The following is a 14,151-nucleotide window of genomic DNA, read 5'->3' on the forward strand; positions in this document are numbered from 1 at the left end:
CCTAAGAGAGGCAGGGGCGATTCTAGGGTATTTTAATGTGGGGACTTAAGAGGGGCCATAACTGATACAGAAGATTGGTAGCCAATAATATCATTTGAATCCATGAGTGACAAGGCTGTGGGTAGACGGGGGGCCAATCAGACTTCAGCTGGGACCGGTGCCTCCGTAGCCCTACCCATGCACACACGCCACCAGAAGGGATGGCCACAAAGCCCACTGACCTGTGCATGTTTAAGCTTTAACAGCCTTTCTAGTGTTGCCCCATGGAAACAGAAGAGAGAGCCAATTCTACGAAAAGGGCCTTAATGCTGGAATATTCCAGAGGAGACGTATGTGTTTTCCTTGATCCTCTTGCTCCCCCCCCCCTTCTGTTACATCACCTGTCAGCATACAAGGCCCAAAAAGGACTGTGAGGCCCTTTGCTGAAGCTCCCCAGCTGGAATACTAATAATAATAGCAATACTGTATTAATAAAAAATACATATGCGAGTCATTTCCAGGCAACAGCACCGCTCTAAATGAGAGATGCATCCTGTTTCCGCGGCGCTCCGCCGTCCCCGTGCGGCATAGGGAAGCTCGAGACCCTTGTTTAGCTGTGGGTTATTGAGCTGTAATTGTAGCTGTAGCACCGGATTATTCGGCGTGCAACAAGCTGGCTGCCGCTTGACAAGAGTGTTAGTGGTAAAGCTTCCCAGATAAACAGAAACAGGCCTCAGTATAATGCAAACAAAAGCAGGACGGAGCTGTGCTCCCAAACGTGGTTCCGCTGAATGCCGAAAGCTTCAGGCGACTCTGAATGACCGCAGTCGGCGGATGGGCAAGGCCTGGCTTTATCCCCATCACATCACATCCCCCCTCCTCAAACGCATATCCCTGTAGCCCAACCGTGAACACTAACGGCTCCAACGAAAGCCGCCCTTTCACGACTGTTGGCAAAACAGGAGCGGAAGTCGGCATCAAACACAATCAAGCATTGTCGCTGAGAAGCCATACAGATCAGAAAGGTATTGCTGCGCAGCAAACACACTGAATTTCACAAAATAAAGAAAATGCACACAAGGCCACGTTACAACAGCCAAAAGAACGGGTCAAAGTTCACGGCCGATCATGATCAACCAATCAGCTGCCACTTCATATATACTTACAACACCCACTGACCATCAAAAGGCAATTAAACGGCACTGGACACATTGCCAAAAAGAGAGTATAAAGAGAATATAGAAATATATACATATATATAGAAATATACGAATCGACGCCACTCCATGCAACTGTGTCACAGTCCCTCCACATGACGTCATTCAAAATAAAATGACACCATGGTTTCAACTTACAGGTGTGGGTTTTATTTTCTCCCCGTGCCTGGCAGCGTGGCTAGACAACGGGAGCGAGGCCGGGCCGTCCGGGGCCACGACTGACCTGCTGGCTTTGCAGGTTGGCCGGGTGCAAGAGAAGAAAACATGCAGTGGGATTTCCTTCCCCAATTTCCAGCAGATCACACATTAATACTGCACACAAAAAAAAAAAAAAAATAAAAACTGGGGAGTATGAAGGACTGAGTTCCCCTTTGAAAAAGGTGAACATTCACTCAACGAACTGACTCCATTTAATTGTGCATTTGTCTCTTTATGAATTGTTCATCTGTTGATTAGAACCAATTTGGCTACTCAAATCATGTCTGATTCAATCCGACCTCTGAAATAGCTATAAAACCTTATCAATCATATCAATTTAGCCCGCGTGATTGTTTCGTTAATTCACAATTAGAGTTATTCAGTACATCAACTGGAATAGTTACCATATATATTTACGACTACTAACTAAAAATGTGTGTGTGAGTGAGTGCGTGCGTACGGCTTTAACAGCCCATGACTGTCAGTCTGCTCGTTCCACATGCTGTTTGTCTGTTACTTCTAAATCATCAGCTGAGTCCCGGCTCAAGCAGTTTCCCGAAGCGCAACATCAAATAGGTGACCGGAATCGAAGTGTATCTCTGGGAGGTTCAAGCTTCTGAAACTTGGACTACTTATAAATCTCCTGTGACAGATATGCATCGATTACCTGCGGTCTCAGATTTGCAAAGGCAACGACAAGCGCAATAAGACCTGCGAGCTTCTGATATCTAAACAGAGCTGACAGCGGGGACGGATACTTCAGCAGATCAATCACCTGGTGTGTAACAGAAGCTCCCTTCGCATCAAAGGGCCGTTGACTCGTGATAAACACAGATATCGACTGTTGATGCTGCTGCATGCATATGAACATTGCCTGTTTATTGACATCAGATACTATAATACAAGTGTTGAAAGAAACATGGTTATTTCCAGTTCAGCAGTTACCCCACTGTTCTTAAAACAGGTTTTTTATGAAGAGACTTTGCTTACACAGTTTATATTCATGGGTCTGTACACACAGAGCCAAATAAACAGAGTCACATGGCGGCCATCTTTAAATCGCATGTTCTACTCACCTATGATGCAAACCTATTGACCGGCCACTGGGGCAGCACTAAGCTACCAGCGGCCACTGTGTCTGATTTATCTGGCAGACACCTTTGTCCAAAGCAACATACAAGTGAGGCAAATAGCACATTACAAATGTACAGCTGTCACGGAGTCGACTAAGCGCAAGTGCAGCTAGGCTGAGCTTACAGTGAATGTCCAGGTACAAGTGTAAGCGGCACTGGATAGGCGATAATGATTTGAGAAGTGATTCATTGGAGAAAATGGTTAAAAAGAACACAGACACATGAGGAGGAAGACAGCGACAGGTCAACAGACAGCACCACAACGGTATGAAGGCAGACATCTTAAACAGTCCCGTGTCTTTTTGGGGGTGAACCGAACTGGGCCGGGACCCTGCAGCCAGTCCGTTTCTCCCTCAGGTTTCCTCAGTCTGAAATGGCTGCTGTCAGACACACGCTGGGTGTGTCAAAATGATTCCCCCGGGTCGCCCCTTCTTTCATTTCCTCTCCCGTCTTCCCTCCTGCGGCCCCTCTGTGGCAGCCATTCCAGACCTTTCACCGTTTGAAGTGGACTGTTTTGGACGTTTTTTCACTTGCGATTATTGTCATTTTCAAAATTTTCATGTTATTACTGGCTATTGTGGTACTGGCCTACTTTCCCCTAGATTACCCAATTTTTCAGGCCACTGATTGTTGCGTCGGTATTGATGGCTTGCTTTGAAATGATCGCTTTTAATACCGCGTAATTATTCACAGCGGCGCTGATATAATTTCATTAAGATTATTATACTTTTCGGCTTACTCACAGTTATCAGATTATTCATGCCATTGATCTATTTTCGTAGGGCGCGGTCGCCGCTGCTCGGTATGTCACGGCATTAAAGAAATGCTGTAAATCTGTACCTGACTAGCAGAAGCTCTTTAGGTTGCCGTCTGTCGCTCTCATTATTTTATGTTCTACCGGAGGTGCATTTTCAGGAACGGTTCATGGCCAGGGCAGTCGCAAAAGCTACTTCAAAAGGCCAAATTAGTGGGGGAAAAACTACGATGAAAGCGATAATGAAAAAAACACCCTGACTGTATAATAAAGCCATTTTGCGACTGGATTTTGAAAGCCTGCCTTTCTTGCCTGTACTGAAAGGGTATGTTGTGTGTTTTAACGCTTCCTCAGTCACCGTTACATGTAAAACGTACAGAGTCACTGACGTGACCCGCTTTCCTGTGACCGTCTACGTTGCTACCAGTCAGAGTGCACTGTGCTGTACTCCGGGTCGGTTGCCCGCGCGACGTGGGTCGGCCTCCTCCTGATTGGACGGCAGAGGCCGGGCTCACCTGGCGCGGACGGCAGCAAGGTCAGTAAGGTCTGTTGGCGTCCTTTGGCCGCTTGAGCTGCACCTTCAGCCTCTTCATGCCGATCTGGAAGCCGTTCATGGCCTGGATGGCAGCCTGGGCGCTGGACGGGTTGTCAAAGCTGACAAAGCCTGGGGGAGGGGGGGGTGGGGCAACGGAGTCGTGACGGGTATTATCTTTACATCACATTCACATTTATTTATTTAACAGACACTTTAATCCGAAGCGACGAGCAATGGAGAAAGCAGGATCAGTCAGTCCCAGGGGCCATTGGGGTTAAGAGCTTTGCTCAGGGCCCCAGCAATGAAACCATTGTGCTGAACATGGGATTTGAACCGTCAACCTCCTGATCATGAGTCCTAACCCACTGAGCCGTACACCACCTGCTTTTCTCCACACGAATATGAACACCGTCTGGCAAAGAAATAATTCGCTGATCTAGCCTCATTTAGACTGAAACTAAAGTGACCATGTACTAGGTTAAGGGCTAGGATTTATGCCCAGTATGTTACTGGTTCAAACTGGAAGAAGAAGTGTATTGGATAACAATGAATGTCATCTAGTAATGGGGGAAGCAAAGCCTTAAACCTGTGGCGGGTGGGATTATCCTGAGCTGTCAATAACTGATGAGTTTAATCCACTGCCCACTGATTAAATTATCGGTTCTTCCAGGCACTGATTGACTGTACATGATAATCTCACCCAGAGTGGATTCTAAGGTCTTTTAGTCACCATCACTGATTTTACCCCTCCAATGCTAATGTCCAAAAGTACACCACCAGTCAAAAGTTTTTGCATTTACTGAGATTTTCTACATTTACATTATTTACTTAACATTAACTGAACATAAACTAAACGTTATTTACTAACAAATTCACATTATGTTCATCATTTGAGTACTTTTATTAACAAAAATTTTTTATATTTTTTGATTCTTCAAAGTAACCTCCGGTAGTGGTTACAACAGCAGAGAAAATTCGAAGCATTCTTTCTACAAGGGACATTAAATACTGCTCTGTTTTATGGGATGAAACAGTTAACTAGTGCATTTAATGTTAAAGGGCAGCCTAGAATGTGACTGCCATCCCCACACAGGCAGTTAACAGTTTGTCAGACATGCACTGTTACATACTCTCTCCATGCTATAAAAGAAATGTGTTTTATTTGACAAATCTTCATTTACAGTTGTTCACTCAACTTTCCAATGCTTAACAAGAATAAAAAATAATAAATGGAAAAGCGGTAAAAACCTGAGGTGTGCTTTTGACTGCTAGTGTATAAACAGTATGGAATCATAAAACATAAAGCCATCTATGGCCATTTTGATTAAAGACTTTGCTGGCTACATTAAAATGAAATTTAACTGTATTCCAACCAAACGAAGTGAAAGCAGAAGACATGTAAAAGTAAATAGACAGAGAGTAAGATTTAGCTGGACCAAAGAGATGAGGAGAGACAATGAGGGACCCGGCTGAAGAGCGACAAGGAGAGCAGCCCAAGGAAAGAATAGAAGAGAAAAAGACCTTTAATAAACCCACTTCTTTGAAGTAGTTTTAATAAACCTCAGTCCTATATACTTTCACCCCAAAATGTTATTGTGGGGGAGATGGCAAAGGGAGCAGGATGGAGAGACAGAGGAAGTGGAATAAACTGCTTTGGCTGAGAATAAATTAAAGCCCAGAATACCTGTATGTGCCTGTATAATTCTTTAAGCCATTATAAGACGCACTTTATGAGGCATCAGCTGCTTTCTGAGACTGCACACATTCCCGGTAGTCTGCTGCCGTGACCAAAGTGATAGAGGCCTTTAATATTTAAATTATGGCTGTTTCAAGAATAATAACAGACTGCCATCCATTTCAGGGGTTAAAGACCGAGTCCTTCGACTTTACAAGAGCATTTAAAGGGTTAAAGATTTTACAAGAGCAAGAGAGTTATGGGAATGCTGTCCCACTTGGGAGGAGGGCGGGCACCTCCCTGGGAATTTCCTGCTCGATTTCAGCTCTGTGATTTTTAGCAAACACCCTGACCTACACAGAAACACCCCCCCCTCCCCACCCATACCGCCGTACACCAGTTCACGGCGTTCAAGGGCAAGTCCCCAGAATCTGCCCCCCCCGGCTGATGACACCTGCGTTTACTGGAGCGGGATTAACACCTTATATAACCTCTAAGTAAAGCCCTATAAACCCATCCTTATTAATTTAATATGACTCAGAGATGCAGGCTATTCTCATCTTGCCTGCTCCCCCCCCCCCCACCCCCTCAAACCTCAATATTGAGGGAATAAATATGTCGCAGGCGCCGAGGACCCTGATCCCTGGCTCGAGATCGCAATTCATTATAAACCTTTTTAAGCTGACTCTTCCGTGGGGGAGGCCGGGAAGTCATAGGAATATGCAGGAGACCTTTCCCCGCTCGCCTGTCCACCGCGCTGTTGGGCCACGTTAGCTGTTTATCTGAGCGGCCGGAGCTGTAGGCGTGACCAAGGCCAGGCGTGGGGCATTAATTCCCCCCCCGGCTCTTCTCGGAGCCGTTTTCATGGTTTCCGGGTTATGATGCCGGGAATCTGAACTTCGTCTGATCCTGTCTCACCGGCCCGGACTCCCGAGTGTCACGTGGTCAACGGGAAGGAAAAAGAAAATCAGTGTGGGGGCTTCCTCCATTTGTCTGGCTAATTTACCCCCCTGAGTGTGGCGCAGGACGCCCGGGGTTTCAGCACTCTGCGGGCAAAACCCCCCAGTTATGAAGTAATGGTACATTGAGACATAACAACCGGAGCTGCCTCTGAAAGCTTTTTAAATCTTCTCCGAGGCTCATTATCATCGCCGGGCCGCGGCGCCGACTCTACTGCTCGTATATTTCTGTCCAGGTTCTATAGGGGAATCGTAACACCATTTTAGCATGTTTAATGCACTTATTTTTTTTTATGCATTTAGCCTTACTTTAGTCTCCGAGTAAGATGCCCTGTGGAGGTCAGTAAAGGGCGATGTCCTCACTTCTAGCACACCGAGACAGACATGAGGACTTACAGATCTGCGGTGCTACGTTTCTGGCAGGCAGGCGTGGAGAAATCGGTGGGGATGGGAGTTTGAACAGTGGCCCCGGGGCTGTAGGGGCTGGTCATGTGATCGAAACGCAGTGTTGCTTTGTGCGCCCGGTAAGGTCACAGGCCTGTTCTGGGGGAGGTCAGCCAGAAAGCCAAACACGCTGTTTAAAATCACTATGACTGGCATGAGGGGAGACGCGACATCGCAGAATTATAGGACACCTTGATCTGGGCACTCAGGCCACCCCCCCCCACCCTCACCTGGGCCAGAGCACAGGAAGGCTGAAAACCCCAGAGATGGGCCAAAGCCGGGACAAAGTGATCTCGCCACAGCACTGGATAATGTGGGATTCCTGAACGAGTCCCTTTCCCGTGTCGGTTCTGGAGGCGGGTCCCACTCACCGAAACATTTGCTCTGATTGGTAGCCCGGTCCACAAAAACTTTGGCAGAGATGACGTTACCGAAAGGTAGGAACATCTGCGTGAGCTCGGCGTCCCCGAACTCCTGGGGAAGGTGGTAAATAAACAGGTTGCAGCCCTCTGGTCCTGGAAACAGGCAGATGGGGGGGGGGGGGGGCGGGGAGGAAGGGGGGGTTGGTGGGCAGAGTGGCAAAACACAGCCAAATTCACTAATAAAAGCACAGTGTGCGTCATATTTGCCACCTGTTAGGTGGCTCCCAAAACTCACATTTCAAACACAGTACTCTCTGATGAACAGAGAGGAGTACAAGGAAACACACAGGCTCAGCATTGGAGGCCTTTGCTTTATGCTTTATAAATGACATAATTAAACTTTAATAATACAGGTACATATTGCTGGCTGCAGATCTGCTTTGGGACGGTTTCCCTCAGTCTCATAACTTCCTGAAATGGTGAATATCACTGCAGTGAGGGTGCGCCCAGCCAAGCACGGAAATGACCTGCCACATGGCGATTTATTAACATAGATCTGGGTTACCGTCCATTTAAAACAAAGGGAGCTCAAAGGAGAGGGACCTGACCGCAGAGGAAGGGACAGTAGCTGGGGACCGAGGACGTGTGAGACTGACCCGCGGGCGGAGCTGTCCGGAAACACCGCAGCCCAGCTGTTTACCGAGCCCTTAACAGCGGTAAATAACGAACAGATTGGCGTTGCCTGAGAAAGCCTGCCAGCCTGCCCCGCCTTCTGTCGCCCGGGCCTCCTCTGTGACCATGCTAGCCGGCGTCCCGATTCGTCAAAGCCAGGTTCCGGTCGCCCCCCGGCCCCGTGGTCGTTAGCGAGCCGCCAGACACTCTAGCTCAGAAAGGTATTAAGCGCAGCACCTGACTGAATAACAGTCTTTAAAAAGACATGAGAGTGATTTAGGAGAAACAGAGAGCGTGGTTCCGCAGACCCCATCAGGCCTTTTAATAATTCACGCACGTTTTATGAGGATTTTTCACTGCTATAGACATATTCATGCACAATGTAAGAACCTCCCTCGTTCGGCCCACTGACACAACTGACAGAACTCTCACAACCCAATTCTGGCTGTTAACCTCCGCATTTAAAAATGAGGACTTTCCTTTGCCTGGCCAGTGTGACCAGCTTCTGACAAGGTGAGATGTCCTCACACTGGGATGGTGCGGAAAGTCTCACGGCACCATGTACGATCAACGATACAGTGAGGTTCAAGGAAGATGAGTTACGGTACAGCCAGTGTGGCCCAGCTACCATCGTGGGAGTCTCACAAGACCAGTGTTCACCAAATGCCCAGCTCCAGCTGCGTTCTCAAAATAAAAACAAAATGAGAGACTCCTCCCCTTCCAGACGTCTAAGGAGCAAATGCAGTGCACATGCCTACCAGTTATCTCCTCGCTCTGCTAATTTAATGCATGGAGCACCAGAATGGAACAGGGCAATTATCACCTTTTATCTTGGATGGGAGGGGCTTGTCTTACCTTCTCTTTGTTGCTGGGGAATGATGGCTGGTTGCTGTGGAAACGCTTGGCTGATTGGCGCATAGGCGGCTGGGTAGGCTGCTGTAGCGAGGGAGAGTGGAAGGGTGGGGGGGGGGGCGAATTACACTCCAAATTTCACACTTGTTTTCAGTTTCACAAAACAACCTTGAGCTGTACCATACTCGCTCACTGGTGGACAAATAGACCGGCACTGCTGCCCAACACGTGCTGGCAGCCCCCGCCTCAGTGCCGGAATAATGTCGTCGCAATTAAGGGTGCGGGGAAGCAGGGGCTCGGGGAACAGCGGGAAGCGGGCGTCGGCTACAATCAGAGTCACCTGTTATGCAGGACGGCACACCACATTTCCGGGTTCCATTAGAGGAGCGTGTCTCCGCCCAAATCAGGGCACTAAGCTATTGGGGAGTGAAGATGGTTGGGTATTTTCTGTAAATGGTGAGTGGCCGGTTCTCTGCTGTTAGACCTTTGAGTAAAGCACTCAACTTCAGCCACGTCAGTGCGGCAGGCTGTGAAATACCTACGTGTGTGCAAGATCATTCCCACTGTAGGTAACTGCGGGAAAGAAAAGCCGCAGTCCACAGGCTAAATGCAATGTCAAGGTAAAACTGGTCCAATTGGGCTTAAAAGGGCCAGTGCAGTCAGCTGTGAGTGTCAAGGAAAGATTGTGCTCTGTGGTAATGAACACTGATTCCCAGCAGGGGGAGGGGGTACCTGCGTAGTGCTGTACCCCAGCGTAGGCTTGCTGGAGGGGATCGGCCACCGTTGGACTTTGTGCTGCAGACAGAAAGAGAGAACGGTGGATCTTTTGTAGAAGGGCAAACTCTTTTTGAGGGGCTTAAAATAGTCCTTTCTCTCCTTCCGTTTCCCTCAAAGCTGTGGCCTGCAACATTATGGTCCTGCTGGGAGGGGGAGGGGGGGCAGGGGGTACAGAGAGGACCTAGGCAGCATCAGAGGAGGGGGTGTCCAACCCATAAAAAAATAGTCTCCCCTCCTATTGATGGGTCACATTACATCATTAAAAACGAGGTACTGACAACAGACAGGCCAAAATACGACCCCCCGCCTCCTCCCCGTCTCTTATAATCTTTACGGCAGTGGTATGTTAATGCACTGACCCTCTGGCGTTCCCTCTGAAAGGAGGATGAGGGACCAAAAAAACAACAAAAATAGTGGATAAGCACTTTGGGGGGGAGGGGGGGGGTTAGAACAGAGCGACTAGCAATATCATATTTCACAGTTCTATAAAACTCTCCCTCCCACAAATGTCTGCATCAAATATTAACCACACAGCAAACAAGCTACTTTGTAGCTCATTATCACTGCAGCTGTCTTATATAATGCGTGTGTAGGGTCTGGTAGCCACGCCGTCGATACCGGACGAGGGAGGCCTCGTGCCTCCAGACAGGCCTGCATGCTTTATAGGCCCTGGGGGGGCCGTCATCGTAGCAGGGGAGGGCCGATTAAAGCTCGCTGCGGCGGCACGTGACTCACCCGGGTAGGGGTGGATCCCGTTGGTGTATATGGGCTCGGAGGTAGGCTGCCCGTTACTCTGCGGGGGCAGGGCGCTGAAGCCGTTGACTCCGAGGGGCGCGGCGATGCTGTGCACAGCAGCGGCACTGATCCCCGGGGGGGTGCTGGTGCCTGCAGACGGAGGAGAACCGGGTCGCTGAGGCCAGCAGGGGGGCTCGTGTCTGACCCGACCGGCGCTACAAGACCACTCTAATTGGACCCGAGGGCTTAGAGCTATCTGTCTATTACCAGGCTCTGTTCCCTCAAGGTACATTCCAGGTTTGTCACCTTGTCAACGCCTTCCCTTGACAAGGGATTATTAGTGCCCCCCCTCCCCCTCCCCCCTGAAGGACATTTAAGTCAAACAGGATTAAATTTGATAGGCATTACATTAGTGGACGTGCATTTTTTGGATTACAAAAGCTGGATGTAGTGCGGAGCCACTCGATTTAATTCAATCACCCCCCCCCCATAAAACCCCAGGTAGTTAGCTGACTTGGCGAGGGTCGATGAAACGGGGTCTCGTGCTCCCTGGAAGCGTGGGACACACACCTTTGGCTTTAGACGAGGTGACCTCGTTCAAACATTAACGGATGGACTGGTTGCTGAGCAACAAGAGGACAACCCGCCAGCCGTGTGGAGACGGTAAGGGTCCCGACTGCACTCACTCGGTGTGACCCCTCCGCGTCCCGCCAAAAGGTGCTCATTTCCTGTCTGACTGCACACGGGCGCAGCCACAGCTCTGGCCCCTCCATCTGTGGCCCGTTGTGGCTCCCCCCCCACACTGACGGCTCACTGGGCCTGCCAGCCCACAGTCATTTGGCTGTGACACCATGAGCTTATGACCCCAACCCCCACACAGTGAATAAATTCATTATTAATGGGCAATATACCTTTGTAGGAAGCCAAGCAGAGGAATGTGGGCCACTGAAGAAAGTACGAAGGAGTGCTCAAATACCCCAAGGGGGTTAACCAAGGGTGTGGATATACACCTCAGGAAGGTAACTATAGGAATGGCTGTGTACTTCATCCAAGTGTTTCAGGTGTGACTGCGTACTGAGGAGGGGGATGACTGGGCGTGGCCGTGTACCTGATGAGGGTGTCATGGGAGCCGCCACGAGGCCGTTGACGTTGAATGCCGCCATGTGCTGCATTTGTGCTGCGGCGATGGCTGCCATTGGGTTCAGGTAGGAGCCCTGGGTTGCAGCCATGAGGGCGGCTTGCTGTTGCATCATTTGCTGCGAACGAGAAAAAGAGTACAACAGGTGATCAGAACATTTATATTCTCGGCTGAGGTCTTTGTGTCCACGAGGTCCGAGCCCCTGGTCTCCTTTATGCTGATGCTAAATGTGGCTAAGGCATCCCGATTCACAGACTAATAACTAGAACTACATAGAAACGCTCAGCACTGCGGAATCATTAACGACACGGAGCCGCATGCCTGTGTGTGTGTGTCTGTGTGTGTGTGTGTGTGTGTGTGTGAGTGTGTGTGTGTGTGCGATGTGTGATGATGTTTCCTCACCTGCCATACACAGCTATCACTTACAGCGTGGGTGTAGGCCCCGTAGGCGCCAAACTGGATGGTCATGGGGCTGAAGATCCCGAGCTGGCCGGCCATCTGGTGCATCCTCCGGAGAGTGCGCTCCTTGTCTGTGTCGGCGAACTTCACCACCAGGCTGGAAGAAGCCCCCTGGCGAGACACAAGAGGCCCAGACCATGGCTGCCGGGTCCCCCCGATGGAGCGAATTGCGTCAGCCTTGGGTAGGGGGGGCCCAGACGGGACATCTGGGATGAGCACAGGGGAGGGATAACCCATCTCCTGCATCCAGCATTGGCTGTTTGCTGCACTGGCCAAACACACACACAGCAGATTTCAGCGCATCTATAACAGAGCTGTGGATCTGTCTGGGGAAAACATTCCACCAAAACACCCCAAGGGTCTGAACTTCCTCCAGCACGGCGGTCAGAAAGGCCCAACACAGAATGCCCCCTTTCCCTCTTAAAGAGTCGGATTAAATTAACCCCCAAGGGAGCCGATTGCCAGCCAATCCCCAAGCTCCCCATGCGACGTGCACCCATCCTCTGAAGTCGGCGGAAGGATGAGGGAGCCGCCTGCGGGAAGCAGACGATGTCACAGTCTCGTCAGGGCTGCGTGCAGTACAATGAGGGGAGGGAGCGGCTGGCTGGGGGCCACGGGCCTGCCACCGGCAAGAGCATGGACATAAAGGCACGGGAAGGTCAGGAAAAGCATGCCGTAATCATCAGCTTGCACTTTTCCTTTCATACAACTTGCCGCGGTTCCAATTTACATTTTCCCCGAGCTTTTAGAAACCCAAACTGAAAGTGTGAGGGTCACGCAGAGGCGATGCAAATGTCAGGGGGACGCAGAGCAGCAGGGCTGCTCCGTCTCTGCGATATTCAATCACCCTAAACGCCCTTTAGCACCCCCTAAAACCAAGCTGTTTTATTTTTTCGCCGAAACAGACACGTTTAATATATGGCATGTTTTAAACTGTGTGTGGGAACGCTCGAGTTTTCATGGAGAGATCTACTTTGATGGAATATCCTGACAACAATTTCATACAATTTAACTGTAATCAATTATCCATCTTTTAAGGTAATAGTTGAACACAAGTGATGTTTGGCGGTTTACAGTAGTCGGGGGGGGGTCTAAATGTCTCCCTTGCCTTGGGCCAAAAACACAGAAGACGACGTCTGTCTGGGAGCTGGTGGAGATGCTTCATACTGCGCTTGGCTAAGGTGGCCCCAGCTTCGGGACACCTCTAAATCATGGCCCTCACAGTCCTTATCCTTATCCCTAACCCTGTGACCTTCCCCCCCTCTTGGGCTGCTTGGGGCTGGGGGGAGGGGGTGTGACTGGTTGATCGAATGAGGTCATCGCTGAGCAGGCATCCCCAATGGCAGGGCTGACGTGTTAAATTTTGATTCACCGCTTCTAAGAGCTTCTCTATTCATGTTTTCAATGTCTTTGAGGAGCATGTTCAGTCAGGGCAGGTCACTGTCCATGTGACGCATCACATACAGTAAACAAGCCAGTCTATGTAGGTGTGAGGTCTCCCAGACTACAAACTAACAGGCCCACGTAACACACTCTGTGCAGTAAATTAACAGGCTGAATCGCATGTATGAAACACAATATCTACGGCAAACAAATAGACCAATGCACTGCATTGCATCTGAAAGGGTTAGGACTATGTCAAACCTGTTTCCCAAAAAAAACCAAAAGCTAAATAAACCAAGTTTACATTCTGCAAAAATCAACTCTCACATTTTGAACAAAGATGCCACAAACCAGGCGAAGGAGTCTAAATATAAAAGTGTCTCCATTCCAGCCAAACGTCCCGACGTTGCAAATAAACAAAACCTGTGGGGGGAACGACCACATCGAAGGCAAGTGAATTTGCCGAGCATGATGGGAAGACCGCGGGGAGCCCTCACTTCTGACAGGTGCAGCGGTGAGACTCATCGCAAGTTCAAAAATGAACCTAATTCTCAAAAAAAGAGGCAGCCAGACCATGAAAAGATTGCCTGTCAGATTGTTTTTTGCATGCAAAAGAAAGCCTCAGGGTTTTAATTGAAAAATGCAATACGATTCAGGAAAAAGTGCAAAACAGACATACACTCCCTCACCATTTTGCATTCAGGACACCCATGTTTAGTAAAGACTGAAGTAAACATAGCAGACAATTCGCATATTAGCGCTGTGTAAATATCAGCGGACCGGATTGATATTCTGCTTAAGTAACATCAGTTAGTTGCTCAAATTATTCTTCCTGCAAGGCCTTAGAAAAACGCATTCCTTGAGCGAGCGGAGAGAAAG

At 49.2% G+C, this 14,151-nt stretch overlaps 1 protein-coding gene across 7 annotated transcripts in view; it reads right to left on the minus strand.

Moving 5' to 3' along the window:
- Nucleotides 1-14,151, minus strand: part of LOC125728988 (CUGBP Elav-like family member 4) — a 37,384-nt gene that overhangs the window by 8,339 nt on the left and 14,894 nt on the right. For 4 of the 7 annotated variants that reach the window (XM_049005546.1, XM_049005541.1, XM_049005542.1 and 1 more), the window contains exons 4-10: nt 11,833-12,000; nt 11,401-11,548; nt 10,293-10,442; nt 9,513-9,575; nt 8,784-8,864; nt 7,266-7,409; nt 3,797-3,945 (exon numbers count right to left, since the gene is read on the minus strand). In XM_049005546.1, the coding sequence (XP_048861503.1) occupies nt 3,818-3,945; nt 7,266-7,409; nt 8,784-8,864; nt 9,513-9,575; nt 10,293-10,442; nt 11,401-11,548; nt 11,833-12,000 (882 nt within the window). In that variant the 3' untranslated portion in view covers nt 3,797-3,817. The remainder of the gene's footprint in view (nt 1-3,796; nt 3,946-7,265; nt 7,410-8,783; nt 8,865-9,512; nt 9,576-10,292; nt 10,443-11,400; nt 11,549-11,832; nt 12,001-14,151) is intronic. The other 3 variants (XM_049005545.1, XM_049005544.1, XM_049005543.1) reach the window with 1 other exon arrangement.

Source organism: Brienomyrus brachyistius, unplaced genomic scaffold (assembly GCF_023856365.1).
Source record: "Brienomyrus brachyistius isolate T26 unplaced genomic scaffold, BBRACH_0.4 scaffold384, whole genome shotgun sequence".
Lineage (NCBI taxonomy): Eukaryota > Metazoa > Chordata > Actinopteri > Osteoglossiformes > Mormyridae > Brienomyrus > Brienomyrus brachyistius.